Consider the following 19,290-nt stretch of genomic DNA (forward strand, 5'->3'; position numbering starts at 1 on the left):
TTTCTCTTTTCATTGTTAGTGATTTTTGACTGGAATTTGGAGATAGTTTAGTTTTGCTAAGTCATTTCAATTGATATGTAATAACCTGGGCTGCTGACCGAATCTTTGATGGTTGAATATATATCACAGAATCCTAAATGTTACTTCTTTTGGTTTTAGGAAAAGAGCACAAAGACTTCAGTGCAAGAAGAGTTCATGGAACTACTGATGTGGGGTAAGGCGAGGTAAGAATATGTTAATAAAATCTTGTATAATCATATGTAAGTGTTCCTTATGTTTTGTTCTCGAGAAATTTCTCGAGAAATTGGATAAGTTTATAAAAGTGGAGGACTGCGTGTTGTCAGACTTGCATGTGATATCAAAGCCTGTGCTTGTGGATATGTTGCCATGGGGCAATAGGAGGGGTCCAAAGTTAGAAATTTGGATGACACCAGAAGTGATTGAATGATCAGTGAAGCCATCGCAAGTGAATCCTTAGTGATGATCAGATATGTAAAACTGGAATCAGCTGAGTCAAAAACCACCAGTGACAGTGGAGTGATGTTCGAGGACAATGACATGGTCAGCCTTTTCAGAGGCTGCGTATATTAAAAAGTATGAGAAGGGATAATTCCCTTTTGTCACAGTTATGTTGGATGTTATTTCTAACTTGGAGAGTTATTTTGGTATTGTGGCAGGTGCAGAAACCCATTTATGCATGGTCTTCCAGGAAACTTTGGAAATGAGTTTTGAAAACAACAATATGTTCAAGTACTTGGGTAAGAAAAGGGAGGGTGAAGATGGATGCTATGGTTTTTAAGGATGATGAGTTCAAAGTGTTTTTTTGAGGAAAGGGATAATGATAAATTCAAAGCAGAAAGGAGAAAACAGCAGCAATTGCAGAAGAAGAATTTGTACCAATGCCAGCTAAGATGGGAACGAATCTGGTGATCAATAGTTTGTGGAAATTGGTGCAGAGGATTCATGGACAAATGATCTCTCAGGACAGGAGTGGAGATCAGAGAAGAAAAAAACAGAGAACAGTGCAATTTCAGGGCCATGATTGGGCATGCCTTCAACAAGGACAGCTAGATAGGCCAGTGGAGGGGAGAGAATGGCATGACCTAATGATTGTATGATCTTGACCTCAGTGATAAAGATGTCCAAGAGCTCCTCTCGCATCGCCATAGGTAAAAGTAGAGTGTCTGGCCTATTGGCGCTTTATGTGGGCGCATCTTGTGGCTGTAAGAGCTGCTCCTTTTTGAAGTATTTTAGGTGTCGGAGGTGATTTCCTTGAATCCCAGGAGCAGCAATTACTGTTTTATAAGCTGTTGCATTGTTTTGGAAATTTGAGGAAAAAAGATCAAAACAGTGACACTTTTAAAAGGAGGAAGACAGGCAAAAGGAGGAAGACAGACAAAAGGCTGCGACCACGTGGTCAGTGAGGGAGAGAGACAGAGACAAAGAAACCTACACTGCTCACTGACACAGCAGTGAATCTGCACAGTTACTGCCTTTGCTGTTTGAGTTCATGTATCTTTGGACATCAGAGTGCATTGAGGAAAATTGACAGACAGCGAAATTCACAGCTGACCTTGGAGGAACCTGCATGACAAAGCTCACAGCACAGGGACAATAAGTGCTTAGTTTTTGCATGTAAACTTGCTGTGAATCTAGAGTAGTGAGTAGAGTAGGTTCTTTCTTGATTATATGTTTTATTGAGATCTGTCTTTTGATTAAATTTTAAAAATATAAGCCATAAGTACTAAGTTAGTCTGGAGGACTTTGTTTTTAGAGCAATAAGACAATGCTATTTTCTGGGTCTGTAGATTGTGAAGGGGCAAAGATGGCCTTTAGTAGAGTGATGTGCTTTTCCTGTCAGACGTGGGAGTTTAGGGAGAGTTTCCATTTTACTGATAATTATGTCTGAGGAAGTGTCCTATCAGACTGCATGGATCAGTTGGAGTGGCAGATGGAGGCATTGAGGAATTTACAAGAGCTGAGGGTGTATTGGGTGGCAGTTTTAGAAAGGGAAAAAAGCTGCAGATACTGTCAGTTAGATGGGTTAACTCCAGGAAAGGTAGGAAGGGTAGTGCAGGAGTCTACTGTGACTATCCCCATCTCAAACAAGTATCCTGTTTTGAAAAATGTAGGGGGAGATGGACTCTTAGGGGAATGTAGCACGCACAGCCAAGTTTCTGGTATTGGGACTGGCTCAAATGTAATGAGGGGTACGTTGGGTTTCAAGCAACCAATTGTGATAGGGGACTCGCTAGTCAGAAGTACAGACAGACATTTCTGTGGCCAGCAGCGAAAAATCAGAATGTTGTGTTGCCTCCCTGTTGCCAGGATCAAGGATGTCTCAGAGAGAGTGCAGAATGTTCTCAAAGGGGAGATGGACCAGCAGGAGGTCATTGTACACACAGGAACTAACGATATAGGAAGGGAGAAGGATGAGATTCTGAAGGGACAATATAGAAAGTCAGGCAGGAGTTTTAAAAAGGAGGTCCTCCAGGGTAGTAATATCTGGATTACTCCTGGTGCTGCGAGCTAGTGAGGGTAGGAATAGGAGGATAGAGCAGATGAATGCATGGCTCAGGAGCTGGTGCTGGGGAGAAGGATTCACATTTCTGGATCATTGGAATCTCTTCTGAGGTAGCAGTGACCTGTACAAGAAGGACGATTGCACCTGAATTCAAAGGGAATTAATATACTGGCATGGAGATTTGCTAGAGCTGATCAGGAGGATTTAAACGAGGAAGGTGGGAGGGTGGGACCCGGAGAAGTAGTGAGGCAAGAGAACAATCTGAGACTGGTACAGTTAGGAAAAGGAGTGAGTTAAACGGTCCGGGCAGGAAGAAACAAAGCAGAGAACAACATAGGATTGATAAATTAAACTGCAATTATTTCAATGCAAGAGGCCTAACAGGGAAGGCAGATGAAATCAGGGCATGGTTAGGAACAGGGTACTGGGATATCATAGCAATTACAGAAACATGGCTCAGAGATGGACAAGACTAGCAGCTTAATGTTCCAGGATACAAATGCTAGAGGAAGGGCAGGAAGGGAGGCAAGAGAGCAGGGGGAGTGACATTTTTGATAAGGGATAGCTGTACTGAGTGAGGGTGTTTCTGGGAATACATCCAGGGAAGTTATTTGGGTGGAACTGAGAAATAAGAAAGGGATGATCACCTGATTGGGATTGTATTATAGACCCTGTAATAGTCAGTGGGAAATGGAGAAACAAATTTGTAAAGAGATTTCAATTATCTGTAAGTAGGTGGGCGGCATGGTGGCACAGTGGTTAGCATTGCTGCCTCACAGCGCCAGAGACCCGGGTTCAATTCCCGCCTCAGGCGATTGACTGTGTGGAGTTTGCACATTTTCCCCATGTCTGCGTGGGTTTCCTCTGGGTGCTCCGGTTTCCTCCCACAGTCCAAAAATGTGCAGGTTAGGTGAATTGGCCACGCTAAATTGCCCGTAGTGTTAGGTAAAGGGGTAAATGTAGGGGAATGGGTCTGGATGGGTTGCGCTTTGACGGGTCGGCGTGTTGGGCCGAAGGGCTTGTTTCCACACTGTAAGTAATCTAATCTAATAATATGGTAGGGAATTTTAACTTTCCCAGTATAGACTGGGACTGTCAATAGTGTTAAGGGTTTAGTTGGAGAGGAATTTGTTTAGTGTGTACAAGAAAGTTTTCTAATTGAGTATGCGGATGTACCTACTAGAGAAGGTGCAAAACTGGACCTACTCTTGGGAAGTAAGGCAGGGCAGGTGACTGAGGTGTCAGTGGGGGAGTACTTTGGGGCCAACGACCAGAATTCTATTAGTTTTAAAATAGTGATGGAAAAGGATAGACCAGATCTAAAAGTTGAAGTTCTAAATTGGAGAAAGGCTAATTTTGACAGTATTAAGCAAGAACTTTCAAAAGTTGATTGGGGGCTGATGTTCGCAGGTAAAAGCGACGGCTGGAAAATGAGAAGCCTTCAGAAATGAGGTAACGAGGGTCCAAAGATAGTATATTCCTGTCAGGGTGAAAGGAAATGCTGGTAGGTGAAGGGAATGCTGGATGACCAGAGAAATTGAGGTTTTGGTTAAGAAAAAGAAGGAAGCATATGTCAGGTATAGACAAGAGAGATTGAGTGAATCCTTAGAAGAGTATAAAAGCGGTAAGAGTATACTTAAGAGGAAAATCAGGAGGGCAAAAAGGGGACATGAGATAGCTTTGGCAAATAGGGTTAAGGAGAATCCAAAGGGATTTTATAAATACATTAAGAACAAGATGGTAACTAGGGATAGAATAAGACCCCTCAAAGATCAGCAGGGCAGTCTATGTGTGGAGCTGCAGGATATGAGGGAGATACTAAACAAGTATCAGTGTTTACTGTGGAGAAAGACATGGAAGATTTAGATGGTGACATCTTGAAAAATGGCCATGTTACAGAGGAGGTGGTGCTGGATATTTTGAAATGCGTAAAAGTGGATAAATCCCCAGGATCTGATCAGTTCTACCCTAGAACTCTGTAGGAAGCTAGGGAAGTGATTGCTGGGCCTCTTACTGAGATATTTATGTCATCGATAGTCACAGGTGAGGTGCTAGAAGACTGGGGGTTGGCTAATATGGTGTCACTGTTTAAGAAGGACGGTAAGGACAAGCCAGGGAACTATTGCCCAGTGAGCCTGACATCCGTGGTGGGCAAGTTTGTGGAGGGAATCCTGAGGGACAGGATGTACATGTATTTGGAAAGGCAAGGACTGATTAGAATTAGTCAACATGGCTTTGTGTGTGGGAAATAGTGTCTCACGAACTAGATTGAGCTTTTTGAAGAAGTAACAAAGAGGATTGATGAGGGCAGAGCAGTGGATGTGATCTATTTGGACTTCAGAAAGGCATTGACAAGGTTCCTCATGGTAGAGTGGTTAGTAAGGTTAGATCTCATGGAATACAGGGAAAACTAGCCATTTGGATACAGAACTGGCTCAGAGGTAGAAGATACAGGGTGGTGGTGGAGAGTTGCTTTTCAGACTGGAGGCCTGTGACCAGTGGAGTGCCACAAGGATTGGTGCTGGGTTCACGACCTTTTGTCATTTATATAAATGATTTGGATGTGAACATAAGAAGTATAGTTTGCAGGTGACACCAAAATTGGAGGTGTAGTGGACAAGCAAAGAAGGTTACCTCAGATTACAATGGAATCTTGATCAGATGGGCCAATGGGCTGAGGAGTGGCAAATGGAGTTTAATTTAGATAAATGAGGTGCATTTTGGGGAAAATAAATCTTAGCAGGACTTATACACTTAATGGTAAGGTCCTAGGGAGTGTTGCTGAACAAAGAGACCTTAGAGTGCAGGTTCATTGATCCTTGAAACTGGAATCACAGGTAGGTAATTTAATGAAGAAGGCATTTGGTATGTTGTCCTTTATTGGTCAGAGTATTGAGTACAGGAGTTGGGAGGTCATGTTGCGGCTGTACATGACATTGGTTAGGCTACTTTTGGAATATTGCATGCAATTCTGATCTTCCTATCAGAAGGCTGTTGTGAAACTTGAAAGGATTCAGAAGAGATTTAAATGGATGTTGCCAGGGTTGGAGGATTTGAGCTCCAGGGAGAGGCTAAACAGGCTGGGCCTGTATTCCCTCAAGCGTCGAGGCTGAGGGGTCATCTTAGAGCGGTTTATAAAATTATTTTAAGGGCATGGATAGAATAACTAGCAAGGTCTTTCCTCTGGGTTAGGGGAGTCCAGAACTAGAGGGCATAGGTTTAGGGTGAGAGGGGAAAGATTTAAAAGGGACCTAAGGGGCAACTTTGTCATGCAAAGTGGTGCGTGTATGAATTGAACTGCCAGAGGAAGTGGTGGAGGCTGGTACAATTGAAACATTTAAAAGGCATCGAGATGGGTATATGAATAGAAAAGATTTAAAGGGATAAGGGCCAAGTGCTGTCAAATGGGACAAGATTAGGTTAGGATGTCCATGGACAAGTTGGACCGAAGGGTCTGTTTCCATGCTGTACATCTCTATGACTCTATCCGGCAATGGATGGTTAAACAGTTCACGTATCATTTCAGGTTTACCTCTGTTATACTTGAGAGCACAGAGGTGAACTGTGTACCAGGGGAACTGCAAGGGTGTGAAAGCTTTTTTGGGAAATGTGAATGAAAGTTTCTTAAGATACTTGAGTGAGAGTGAATTCTCTAAACTAGAAGCTACAGAATTGTAGCAAACAATGCATGAAGGGCTGGACAGTTGGATTCTTGAAAGTTCATTTGTAAGCAAGTGCACAGCTTATTTTTTCAGTGAATACAAAAGGAAGAGGTGTGTTTGGGACATGGAAGAATGACATAAGTGAATCAAACCAGGAAAGTGATTTCATTTTCTCATTGACTCATATATGGGCTGTGAGCATCACTGAAAAGGCCAACATCTGTTGCCACCCCTGATTGTCCCTCAGAAAGTGGTAGTGAACAGTCTTCACAACTGCTGCAATCATTTTTTGTGTGAATTGTGTAGGTGCATCCATTAGGGAGGGAGTTCTAAGATTTTAATGCAATGAGACTAAGAATGGATTTATATTTCCACATAAGAATGGTGAGCACCTTTGATGAAATTGTGATTTTTCTGTGTACCTGTTGCCCCATACCTTCTGGAAGATAGTGGTCATGAGTTTGGAAAGTGCTGTCGAAGGACCCTTTATGCTGTGTTGTTGCTGTGCCCCTGATAGATGATACAAACTGCCCAAAAGTCAGTGGTGGAGGGAGTGAATATTTATCAATGTGGTTCCAAGTAAGTGTGCTGCTCGATCCTAGCTGGAGTCAAGCTTTTTGTATGTGTTAGAACTTCACACATCCGGACTAGACCACATGAGATAGTAGGGATGAGGAGTTGACCATGAATAATGGTGGGTGAGTTTACACGGATGAGAAATTTGGGAAAGATAAGAAGTCAGTGAACTTGGAGGAGAGATAACAGGATGGGTTGAGATAAACAACTTGAGAAAAGCTTTATTATACATGGGTGTGTGGACAGAAGAAGGAGAAGATTTTAGATGAGAAGTGAGAGGAGCGAATCAGCAACTCGAACCATTGCTTGATTTTAAAAACTGGAGTGGAGGAATATTTTTGGTGCTAGCTGTTACACGTTGTATAAAAATGAACAGTTAATCAAAACTTTTATATTTTCTGACTGTGACTTATGCCTTTTTTGTTTCATAGTCCAGAGTTGCAATCTTTGTTAATGAATCAGCTAACAGTTAAGGTGAGTGTATTAAAAATAGAAATAAAGAATGTGAAGAAATTTTCTTTGTAGACTTTACTCATAATTTTGAACCCAACAACATAAATGTCTGTCATATGGATCTCACTTTTTCTCCCTAACTTAATGTTTGACATTTGTGATATGTACAGTTGTTTACTTTTTTGCTGAAACAGATCTTTTACTTTGAATCTAACAGGGTTTAAAGAAACTTGGACAATCCATAGAATCATCTTATTCTAGTATTCAGAAACTGGTTATTAGTCACTTACAAAGGTAGAGTGTCATTCTATTTGAATTATGGAAATTATTTTTGTTTATTTGGCCAAGGTAAATTTCCAAGCCTTTTACCAGGTGATAACTGCAACATATAATTTGTTTCCGTGATAATTCAATTCAAAGATTTTTTTAAACAAATCTTTTGAATGCTTCCTGTAAAACGTAGCAAACTTAAGTGTAAACTGTAGGTTTACCAATGGAGTGATATCTTGAAGAGTTTTTTTTGAGCAATGAACAGTTTTATGTTGTAATCAGTTATGGACTACAATCATTGTGAAGTGATTTCAGCCTTGCGACATCATGACACTTACGGGTCAGGATTTCTGAATTGTTCTTGCTTGGGGGACCTTTCTCTCAGGGCTGCTGTATCACCTATCATGGCAATGTGCTCCTGATCTCAAATGAACTTTTCAACCCCATGATAGTTTACACAGTGGAAATAGGTTTTTTAGTATCTACAGTGGAAGTTTTCAAATGACTAAACAAAATCAAAAATGATATATTTAAAATCTAAACTGTTCAATGTAAAGCTGGTGTCAAAAAACTAAACAGAATGAAATAAGCTGGAGTGTGCTACTTGCTACATCATGTTTCCCTCAGTGTTTGCTATTTACTTGGTGCCTGACAATAGACAATAGGTGCAGGAGTAGGCCATTCTGCCCTTCGAGCCTGCACCACCATTCATTATGATCATGGCTGATCATCCTTAATCAGTATCCTGTTCCTGCCTTATCTCCATAACCCTTGATTCCACTATCCTTGAAAGCTCTACCCAACTCTTTCTTAAACAAATCCAGAGATTGGACCTTCACTGCAGAGCATTCCACACACCCACCACTCTCTGGGTGAAGAAGTTTCTCCTCATTTCTGTCCTAAATGTCTTACCCCTTATTTTTAAGCTGTGTCCTCTGGTTCGGGACTCACCCATCAGCGGAAACATGTTTCCTGCCTCCACACTGTCCAATCCTTTAATAATCTTATACGTCTCAATCAGATCGCCTCTCAGTCTTCTAAACTCAAGGGTATACAAGCTCAGTCGCTCAAATCTTTCAACATAAGATAGTCCCGCCATTCAGGAATTGACCTCGTGAACCTACACTGCACTCCCTCAATAGCCAGAATGTCTTTCCTCAAATTTGGAGACCAGAAATGCACACTATATTCCAGGTGCAGTCTCTTTGCTTCTATACTCAATCCCTCTTGTTATGAAGGCCAGCATGCTATTAGCTTCCTTCACTACCTGCTGTACCTGCATGCTTGCCTTCATTGACTGGTGTACAAGAACACCCAGATCTCTTTGTACTCCCTCTTTACCTAACTTGACTCCATTTAGGTAGTAATCTGCCTTCCTGTTCTTGCCACCAAAGTGGGTAACCATACATTTATCCACATTAAACTGTATCTGCCATGCATCTGTCCACTCACCTAACCTTTCCAGGTCACCCTGTAATCTCCTAACATCCTCCTCACATTTCACCCTGCCACCCAGCTTTGTATCATCAGCAAATTTGCTAATGTTATTACTAATACCATTTTCTATATCATTAACATATATTGTAAAAAGCTGCGGTCCCAGCACTGATCCCTGCAGTACCCCACAAGTCACCGCGTGCCATTCCGAAAGGGAGCCTTTTATCACTACTCTTTGTTTCCTGTCAGCCAACCAATTTTCAGTCCAAGTCAGTACTTTGCCCCCAATACCATGCACCCTAATTTTGCTCACTAACCTCCTATGTGGGACTTTATCCAAGGCTTTCTGAAAGTCCAGGTACACTACATCCACTGGATCTCCCTTTCCATCTTCAGAGTTACATCCTCAAAAAATTCCAGAAGATTAGTCAAGCATGATTTCCCCTTCATAAATCCATGCTGACTCTGGCCTATCCTGTTACTGCTATCCAGATGTGTCGTAATTTCATCCTTTATAATTGACTGCAGCATCTTTCCCACCACGGAGGTCAGACTAACTGGTCTATAATTTCCTGCTTTCTCTCTAGTTCCTTTCTTAAAAAGTGATACAACATTAGCCACCCTCCAATCTGCAGGAACTGATCCTGAATCTATCGAACTCTGGAAAATAATCACCAACGTATCCATGATTTCTAGAGCCACCTCCTTCAGTACCCTGGGATGTAGACCATCAGGCCCTGGGGACTTATCAGCCTTCAGATCTAACAGTCTCTCCAACACCAATTCCTGGCAAATATAAATTCCGTTCAGTTCAGGTCCTTCAGCCACTGTTCCCTCTGAGAGATTGCTTGTGTCTTCCCCAGTGAACACAGATCTGAAGTACCAATTCAATTCTTCTGCCATTTCTTTGTTCCCCGTAATATATTCCCCTGTTTCCGTCTTCAAGGGCCCAATTTTAGTCTTAACCATTTTTTTCCCTTTCACGTACCTAAAAAAGCTTTTACTATCCTCCTTTATATTTTTGGCCAGTTTACCTTCGTACCTCATTTTTTCTCTGCATATTTCCTTCTTAGTAATCCTCTGTTGTTCTTTAAAAGCTTCCCAGTCCTCCGTTTTCCCACACATCTTTGCTATGTTATACTTTTTCTCTTTTGACTTTATATGTTTCTTAACTTCCCTCATCAGCCATGGCCACCCCTGCCTCCTCATAGGATCTTTCTTCCTTTTTGGAATGAACTGATCCTGCATCTTCTGCATTATACCCAGAAATATCTGCCATTGTTCTTCCACTGTCATCCCTGCTAAGGTATTGCACCATTGAACTTTGACAAGCTCCTTCCTCATAGCCCCATAGTTCCCTTTATTCGACTGAAATATTGTCACTACCGATTGTACCCTCTCCCTTTCAAATTGCAGATTGAAGCTTATTGTATTATGGTCACTACCTCCTAATGGCTCCTTCACTTCGAGGTCCCTGATCGATTCTGGTTCACTGCACAATACCAGATCCAGAATTGCCTTCTCCCTGGTAGGCTCCAGCACCAGCTGTTCTAAGAATCCATCTCGGAGGCACTCCCCAAAGTCTCTTTCTTGAGGTCCAATACCATCCTGATTCTCCCAGTCTACCGACATGTTGAAATCCCCCATAACAACTGTAGTAACATCTTTGCAACAGGCCAATTTCAGCTCCTTATTCAACTTACACGCTACATCCATATTACTGCTTGGGGGCCTGTAGATAACTCCCAAGAGGGTCTTTCTACCCTTAGAATTTCTCAGCTCCATCCATACTGACTCTACATCCCCTGATTCTAGGTCCCGCCCACACAAGGGACTGAGTATCATCATTTATCAACAGGGCCACCCCACCCCCTCCGCCCGTCAGTCTGTCCTTACGATAGAACGTATAGCCTTGAATATTCATTTCCCAGGCCCTGTCCACTTGAAGCCACGTCTCAGTTATCCCCACAAGCTCATCCATCTTATTTCTAATACTTCGTGCATTCATATATAGTATTTTTAATTTGTTACTCCCCTCACCCTTCCTATCAACCCCTATTTCACTCAACCTTACGGCATGATCCCTTTTTGAGTTTTCTGCTTCATTGATACTGTTGTCGTTCTTGACTTCCCTTGTTCTAACTTTCCCTTCAATTTCCTTCTTAAACTTCCAGTTTGTCCCCTCCTCTCTCTATTTAGTTTAAACGCAGAGACCGTGCCTAGAACGAACAACTTGCTTTACATTAGTTATACTGTTGTTGTGAATACAGCAGGAAAATTATTTCTAGGAAATTGTATGATCAGACATCCAAAAGGAAAGAATTGAAATTCAGAGTTTCAGTAACAGTGCAGATGATGCCACTTCATAGTGCTAAAAGCTAATTATTAAACTGGAGAGAGCAATCTGTCAAGTTTCTGTGACACTGCCAGCAGGAAGCTATTAAACCCAAGTGGAAGCACATTCTTTTGTGCAGCCAACATAGATTGTAGAGGTTTTTTTCATTCCATGTGCAGTAGGATAAATTTTCCATTCACTTAGTCAACAAATATAAAGTTGGCATCACAATTTGGATAAAAAAAGATGGGATTAATTCTGAATCAAGGGCATATATGTTTGGGGAATCTTGGGTATAGCTATATTTGTTCCAGTTAAATTTACCTGTCACAGTCATTCGTTGAGTGATGTATCAAATTACATAATGAGTTTAATCACTTCCTTGCATGCAGAATTTTACAGTAGTAGAAATTGCTGAGTTGTCAAATGAAAATGTGAACACATTGCTAGTCCAGCTTTCAAATTTGATGTATACACCTGAGGATATGTAATGAGGTAAAAGAGTAGCAAATAACATTGAGTTGCAAGTGCAAAAGCCATGCTGATGTACACCTTGGATACTATATATCAGCGGATACAAGATGTTCAGGGAGGAAAGAAGGAAGATGGCAATGTTGATTAAAGAGGAAATTACAATATTGAGGAGAGGATATCCAGGAGTGCCAAGGATGGAATCTGAAATAAAAACTGCTGGAAACACGCAGGCCTGGCAACGTCTGTGCAGAACGAAATAAAGAATGTTTCAAGTTCAATGTGACTTCCAATTGTTTTAGATTAGATTAGATTAGATTACTTTACAGTGTGGAAACAGGCCCTTCGGCCCAACAAGTCCACACCGACCCGCCGAAGCGTAACCCACCCATACCCCTACATTTACCCCTTACCTAACACTACGGCAATTTAGCATGGCCAATTCACCTGACCTGCACATCTTTGGACTGTGGGAGGAAACCGGAGCACCCGGAGGAAACCCACGCAGACTCGGCGAGAACGTGCAAACTCCACACAGTCAGTCGCCTGAGACGGGAATTGAACCCGGGTCTCTAGCGCTGTGAGGCAGCAGTGCTAACCACTGTGCCACCGTGCCGCCCACGGTTCTTCAGAACAGTTGGAATCTATCTGGCTAAAGTTAAAAACCTAGAGGTCCCTACTGCAACCCTATGAGGAATGGAATAAGGGTTACCAACCAATAAATAAGGATAGGTAAACAAGAAAGCCAGAAGAAGAGGTTAAAAATAAATCACCAGACCCTAAGCCAAAATATGAATAGCCTGACAGGGTGAAGCAGTGAAGTTATTGGCCAGATGGTGTGAATTTAGAATGCATGGACATTCAAACAGAGCGAAAGGACAGCAAAATAAGAGAGAATGGTAGTGGAATTAAACTCTACTACCATGGTTGAGATATGAGAAGAAATAGTTTTATATTACTATTTGGCAAAGAAAATATGCAGAAGGTTTTGGCAATTGACAGAATCAGTGACAGAATCAACAAGGTAAAGCTGGAAACTGGGGTGGAATGTGGAACATACATTAATTGTTACAAACCTAAAGCAAAAGAAGAATCTGGGAAAAATAAATAACAATTCAATCAGGTTGGTGATAGCAGGCGACCTAAATAGACATGCAGGATAAGAAAGAACAGGATACAAGGTTATTCATTGTGGGCATGGTTTTGAGTATCAAATGAAAAGGCCAAGATCCTGGAGTTTACTATGATGTACCAACTGCTGGAATGGATTCCATTTGGAAGTTGCTTTAGACTTTACATTTACTAGGCCTCCTTGATGCCACACATGATTAAACTCTGCCTTGATGCAAAAGGCAGTCACTTTTGCCTCACTTTTGTAGTTAGCATTTTTGTCCATGTTTAGACTAAGATTCAAATGAAGCCAGGAGACAAGTGGCCCAATGGAATCTAAACTCAGCATCAGAGAGCAGATTATTCTTTTGCAAGTATGTTTGAAAGCACTGTTGACAATCCCTTTGATGATCAAGAACAGACTGATAGGGCTGTAATTGTCTGGGATGAATTTATCTAGTCTTTTTGTGCACAGGACATACATGAGCAATTTTCCTGATTGGCACATAGATGCCAGTGTTGCAGCTGTACTTGAATGACTTTATGGCTACTTGTGGAGCCCAAGTCATCAGTATGTTGCCATATGTTATCTGGGCCCATAATCTTTGCAGTTTCCAATGCCTTCAACTGTTTATTTTGATATCATACTGTTATAGACCAGGCCAGACCCCCTAAAAATATTTAAAGCAAGTAGTCCGAACCCTAACTTTGCTAGTTGTTTTAAGCAGATTTAAGTTGGATATTCTCGAGTGATGCAGCTGGCCCAACCACTTATGTTTAAACAAAACAGAATTTATTTGCAAGATTACCAAATGAAACACAAACAGAAGAGAGCCAAATATAGATTAGATTAGATTAGATTACTTACAGTGTGGAAACAGGCCCTGCACCTAACACCACTGGCAATTTAGCACGGCCAATTCACCTATAGGATAACTTGGAGTCATTGAGTTGTACAGTTCGGAAACAGACCCTTTGGTCCAACTCGTCCATGCTAACCAGGCATCCTAATCTAATCTCATTTGCCAGCACTTGGCCCATATCCCTCTAAACCCTTCCTATTCATATACCCATTTAGGTGCCTTTTAAATGTTGTAATTGTACCAGCCTCCACCACTTCCTCTAACCCAACCGAAAACCCAGTAGACTATCCCAACTTACTGATGCTGCTCCAAATATTTGTAACAATCCCCATAAACACATCTTTGCAAAAAAAAAGGGAAAAGTCCACATTAGGTTATTACAGGAGATATGTCAGAGAGAGGGAAGATCAACGTGGACCTGCTTTTTGGGGTCCAGCAGCTTCACAATGGCTGCCTGCTAAAACCAAATGAAACCAAACCAGAGAAAAGCTAAGCTTGGAGAACTGGCCATTCACCTTTCATTGTACAAGTCTTTTTAAAAAACTTGAAAGCCTTTTTCTGAGGCACTATCTGTTCGCTATAATCAAATTGCCCCTGAAACCCTTCAAACCTAGCCCTTTTGGAATTGCTGCTTTTACAACCTCTCTTAAAAATAAAGCCAAGGGCAGCATAACCTTGTTAAAGGAGCAGCATCATCACAACACAGTGATTTAAATTGATTGAAGATTGGCATCTGTGATGCTGGGCACCTCAAGGTGGCTGAAATGATCATGCATTTTGCATTTCTTGCTGAAGATGGACTCAAATACTTCAACCTTGTCTTTTATACTGATGTGGTGGAGCCCTTCTCATTGAGAATGAGGATATTTGTGGGTCCTTACTTCCTTTTGTTTACCATGATATGGAGATGCTGGTGTTGGGCTGGGGTGGACAAAGTCGGAAGTCACATGATACCAGGTTATATTTCAACAGGTTTATTTGAAATCGCAAGCTTTTAGAGCACTGCTGCTTCATCAGGTAAAGGAGAGGGTGGCACAGCACTCCTTGAGGATTGAATGTGACAGGGGTGCAGAACTTAGATCTAATTCATTGATTGTGGGTTTGCTTAGCCCTGTCAATTGCAAAATATTTCCACTGTTTGGTATACAAGTAGTTCTATATTGTATCTTCATCAGGCTGACTCCTCCAATTTCAATATACTTGTTGCTTCCCCCAGTATGTCCTCCTACGCTCTGCATTGGATTGTGATTTGATAAAAAAGAAAATTCAAAGGGCTTAGGGGGATAGCATCTTGGTGCTGATAATCAAAGAAAAGATAGTAATTCAAGATTGCAACAATGAAGAAATTAATCTGTTGCAAGATATGAGGGAGAATCACAGACCTGAGACTTTGTAAAAAAGTGAAGTCAGTTGGATTCATGCCTCGAAGAAGCATGAGATGGGAAAATATCAGGAATGCCAATACAACACGAAGATTGTATTCATCAGTTTGGAGAAAGCTCATATGCAGGTTCCCAGGGATGAAATTTAAATATTTATTAGAATCCCAGAATTATACAGTAACCTAGTATAAATGCCAATTGCTTCCCAGGTATTATTTTTGTGAACAGGCTAACAATATTAAATAAGAACATGGATGGGGTATTGTCATCAATAAGTACAATAGAGTCACCACAGTCTCTGGGAAGTGCTCACAGCCTTTGCATGACATGCACGAGAATTGCCAGGAAGCAATAAGAAGCAGAGTTTCAAAGCCAAGTTTGGATTATACTAAGGATCCTTTTCCTCTGCCGATTATTGTGTATGTTTTGCCAGAGCAAGTGAGATAGGAAGTGCTCTGATTAATGATTTTTGCAGGTGACATTGTCTCATTATCCCTATTAAATAAGTCAATGGGTGAGTATCTGGAAACTTCGAGAAAATCCTGGAAACTAGGGATATGACAATCAAGAGACCAAAACTTAACATATGGACAGACATTTTAAACCTCGAGTGATAGATCAGAGTGAAGGCGTAACCTTCAGGTGAAGATTTTAATAAATTAAGCAGTTTCACGTATCTGGGGTCAGTAGTGGCAGAAGATGAAAGTATAGAAATTAAGTGATGACTAACTTTGTTTGGAGTAATGAGAATATGTGGAATGTCATAGAAAAGTATAGTATAACTAATAGGAAGCATTTTCAAGGCAATTGTGAAACCAAATTTCACCAGTTTGTAGTTGATTGGCACATAATTAGAAAAACTATTATGCTATTTCAATATGTGTTACATTGGCTGTGAATCTGCGAGATGGCCAACGTCACCGGTCACTCATGTATCAAAGACATCTTCCTCTTCCAGGATAATATGTTGTAGACAGTAAATCTTTCAGGACTAACAATGGTAGCCATTGGTGTAGCCAGTAACACGTAGAATAGTTTTGAGACCTGCTATTTCAGCATCAAACCTATGTGATGAGATGGCTAAAGTTGTTTTCATGAAGCAGTGTGAAGTATTTGCTCAAACTCTGACAGATGGTTGGCTGGACAATGGGTTTACAATGCAGAATGACACCAACAGCGTGGGTTCAATTTGCATACCAGCTGAGGTTACTATTAAGGACTGTCTTTCTCAGTCTTCCCCTTGCCTGAGGTGTGGTGACCCCTCAGGTTTCTCTTGCTGTCTCAGTCTCTCCTTGTCTCTAATGAGTGAATGGCCCTATGGCCTAGTTGGTGACTTTATCTTACTTATGGATGACAATTTCCCATCCATGTTCTTCTTTAATATTGTTAGCCTGTTCACAAACATAACACTCGGGAAAGCAATTGGCATTTGCACTAGGTCACTGTATAGAGCAATTTAGATGTGCGACACGTATCTGAATCTGTTTTCATTAAACTCATTAATTTAACAATTCGTGCAATTGAGTTCTATTTCAATGATACTGTGTGAAGCCAAACAAATGGTGTTAGTATGAGATCCCCTCTAGGCCAATTCTTGCTAATATCTTTGTCAATTTCAATGAGAAGCATGTCTTTAGTGGAAAAACCACTCATCTACCCATTGCATGCTTGCATACATAATTACTGCATTTCTGATAGTCATTTTGCAGTTTTTACTTACATAATTTATTTACATAGCTCAATAAATTCTGTCCTACACTCGAGTTTATGTTCAAGTGCACTCAATTAAAATGGAACAATCAATCTAGCACCTTTTCTTCAATGTATTAGTCGAAATAAATCTATCGTAAATTTTCTGTTACCATCTACTGCAAGCTTGTGTTCACATATTAGATGCTGGGGTTCCTACAGTTCCATGTACAAGACCAATATTATATGCAACCTCATGATTAGGAACCTAGCTATTTGCTAATACATAAGCTTGATGCTGAGATAGGGTCCATCAATTATTTTGCTTGGTAATGGCTACCGTGACCAAATCATCACTCACTATATGTTGCACAAACTCATAAAGAACTTATGGCCATTGCTTTTAGCCTTAAAACTGCTCAGTCTATTGCAGATTACTCTGGAAGGGAAAAGTGTCTCAAACATTTGAGTAACAGGTATCTCAAACATTTGAATAACTTTCGTACATTGCAACTTTTGCAAGTAGTTTTCTACACTAATAAGATGCTGCTATCAAGGCGAAAGGACGTTTTGCCAACCACGCAGTTGTGGAATGTGGTGGATGAGTTTGTGCTGATGTGTTACCAATTATGTAGGGTATAAGTCTCACCAGCATACTTGATCAAAAAACACATTCTATTGACTATCCACAGCAAGCAACATGCTGACCGCACTGAACCAGCTAATGCTTGCAAACCCCAGAGTGTTATGCTCAAGGGTAGATGTGACTCTGCTAAAAATTATACTGGAAACCAATTCATAGTTTTCACTTGGGCTCTCGATGTGATTCATTTGGACATTCTGGACGCTACATGTATTCACGCAGCAGGCCCTGCTTTTCATAGGCAGAAGAAATGTGTCTACACATTATAGCTTTTTCATTGAGGAAAGGGTTGTGGAGACTGCCAAACTATGCTACATTCCACAAGAGTCTACCTGCCTGACCTGAGTTTGCTCAACTAACTAAGAATGGCAATTAACAATTTTTACTGAACCCCCATTACAACCATGTTCTAACCATTCAAAGCTCTTCTTGTACTGTATACCTAAATTGGTGTTTTCTTTCTAAGTTTGTTTGATTGCACCTCGGCCTGATGAGTGCCAGACAAAAAGCTTAAACTTAGTCTGTGCTGCCAAAGAATTAAATATAAGTTCCTTTTTTCAAGGACGCTAAAGTGCGGGATTCTGAACTTTATGAAGTTCCTTGTGATGATAGAAATACAAAACCACGGGGGGATCCAAGATGGCGGCGACCCAGTAAGACTGAGTCTATAGTGCTCCTCCCAAGACTTGGGCACAGTGGGTCACCTACCCCCTACCAAGCTCACCAAATCATTTATAAATCATTTATAATAGTTTAGTAACTGAATTAGTTGTGTAATATTACATTTAAGCAACTTTATCCTAAGTTAAAATGACTAAAGAGAAGGGAGCCCGCAGCTCTCAGCAAGCAGGAACCCCTCCCCCACACTCTCCAGCTGCAGCAGAGGCGTCCACAGCCGCCCCGAGGAACTTACCTACAGTAGCAAGTCTTGCAGAAATGCTTTCCAAGCTTGACTCGAAGATCGATGCCTGTATCGTCGAATCCAGGAATCGTTGGGAGTCGCTCTCGGCCGCGCTGAAGAAGCACGACCGTGAAATTGAAGAAATTCAACGCCGAGTCGGAGGGGCGGAGCTAAAGGCCGCGACCTCGGAGACAACCGCTCAATCGGCCGTGGATCAGGTCCGGACTCTCGAGCAGCGAGTCCGGACCTTGGAAAATCATAATGACGACCTCGATAATCGAGGACGTCGAAAAAATATTCGTTTGCTGGGCCTTCCCGAACAGGAAGAGGAAGGCCAGCTTACAGCATTCCTGGAGCAGTGGCTGCCACAACTTTTAAATCTGCAAGCTGGAACAGGCCAGGTAAGGGTGGAATGGGCCTACCGGGTAGCAATACGCGGGCCCGGCTCGAACCAGCGCCCACGCCCGGTCCTGTTCCGGCTGCAGAGCTACAAGGAGAGGCAGATACTCCTAGAAGCCTCTAGAAATCTCGGAAAAGACCCCCAAGCTATGATCCACAAAGGATCCAAGATCATGCTATTTCAGGACTTTTCCCCGGCTCTGGTTCGAAAGAGGAAGGCATTCGACGAAGCGAAGAAGCGTTTAAGGGACTTAAATATACAGTACTCCTTACGCTACCCAGCGATGTTACGCTTTAACCATGAAGGATCTGTATATAACTTTGGATCACCAGAAAAGGCTAAGGAATTCTTGGACTCCCTTAGATAAACTGTAGGACATAATGGATGTTGGTCTGCCTTCCACCCCCCCCCGTTTTGGTTTATATCCCCTCCCTTTTTTTTCCTTACCTTATTGCTTAATATTATTATGAGGGGTGGGGAGAGGGATTTGATTTTCTCCCCCCCCCCGCCGCCTTGGAGTTGTTTTCTGTTATTATTTTATGTATATATGAGGGATGTATGTATATGTGTGTGT

General features: G+C 41.5%; 1 protein-coding gene across 1 annotated transcript in view; it reads left to right on the forward strand.

The window, feature by feature from the left end:
• Window positions 1–19,290, forward strand: part of anapc4 (anaphase promoting complex subunit 4) — a 97,890-nt gene that overhangs the window by 36,724 nt on the left and 41,876 nt on the right. Inside the window, exons 12-14 of the mRNA XM_043700575.1 lie at window positions 160–224; window positions 7,194–7,236; window positions 7,433–7,509. Coding sequence (XP_043556510.1) covers window positions 160–224; window positions 7,194–7,236; window positions 7,433–7,509 — 185 coding nt within the window. The remainder of the gene's footprint in view (window positions 1–159; window positions 225–7,193; window positions 7,237–7,432; window positions 7,510–19,290) is intronic.

The sequence above is a fragment of the Chiloscyllium plagiosum genome, chromosome 1, assembly GCF_004010195.1.
Source record: "Chiloscyllium plagiosum isolate BGI_BamShark_2017 chromosome 1, ASM401019v2, whole genome shotgun sequence".
NCBI lineage: Eukaryota > Metazoa > Chordata > Chondrichthyes > Orectolobiformes > Hemiscylliidae > Chiloscyllium > Chiloscyllium plagiosum.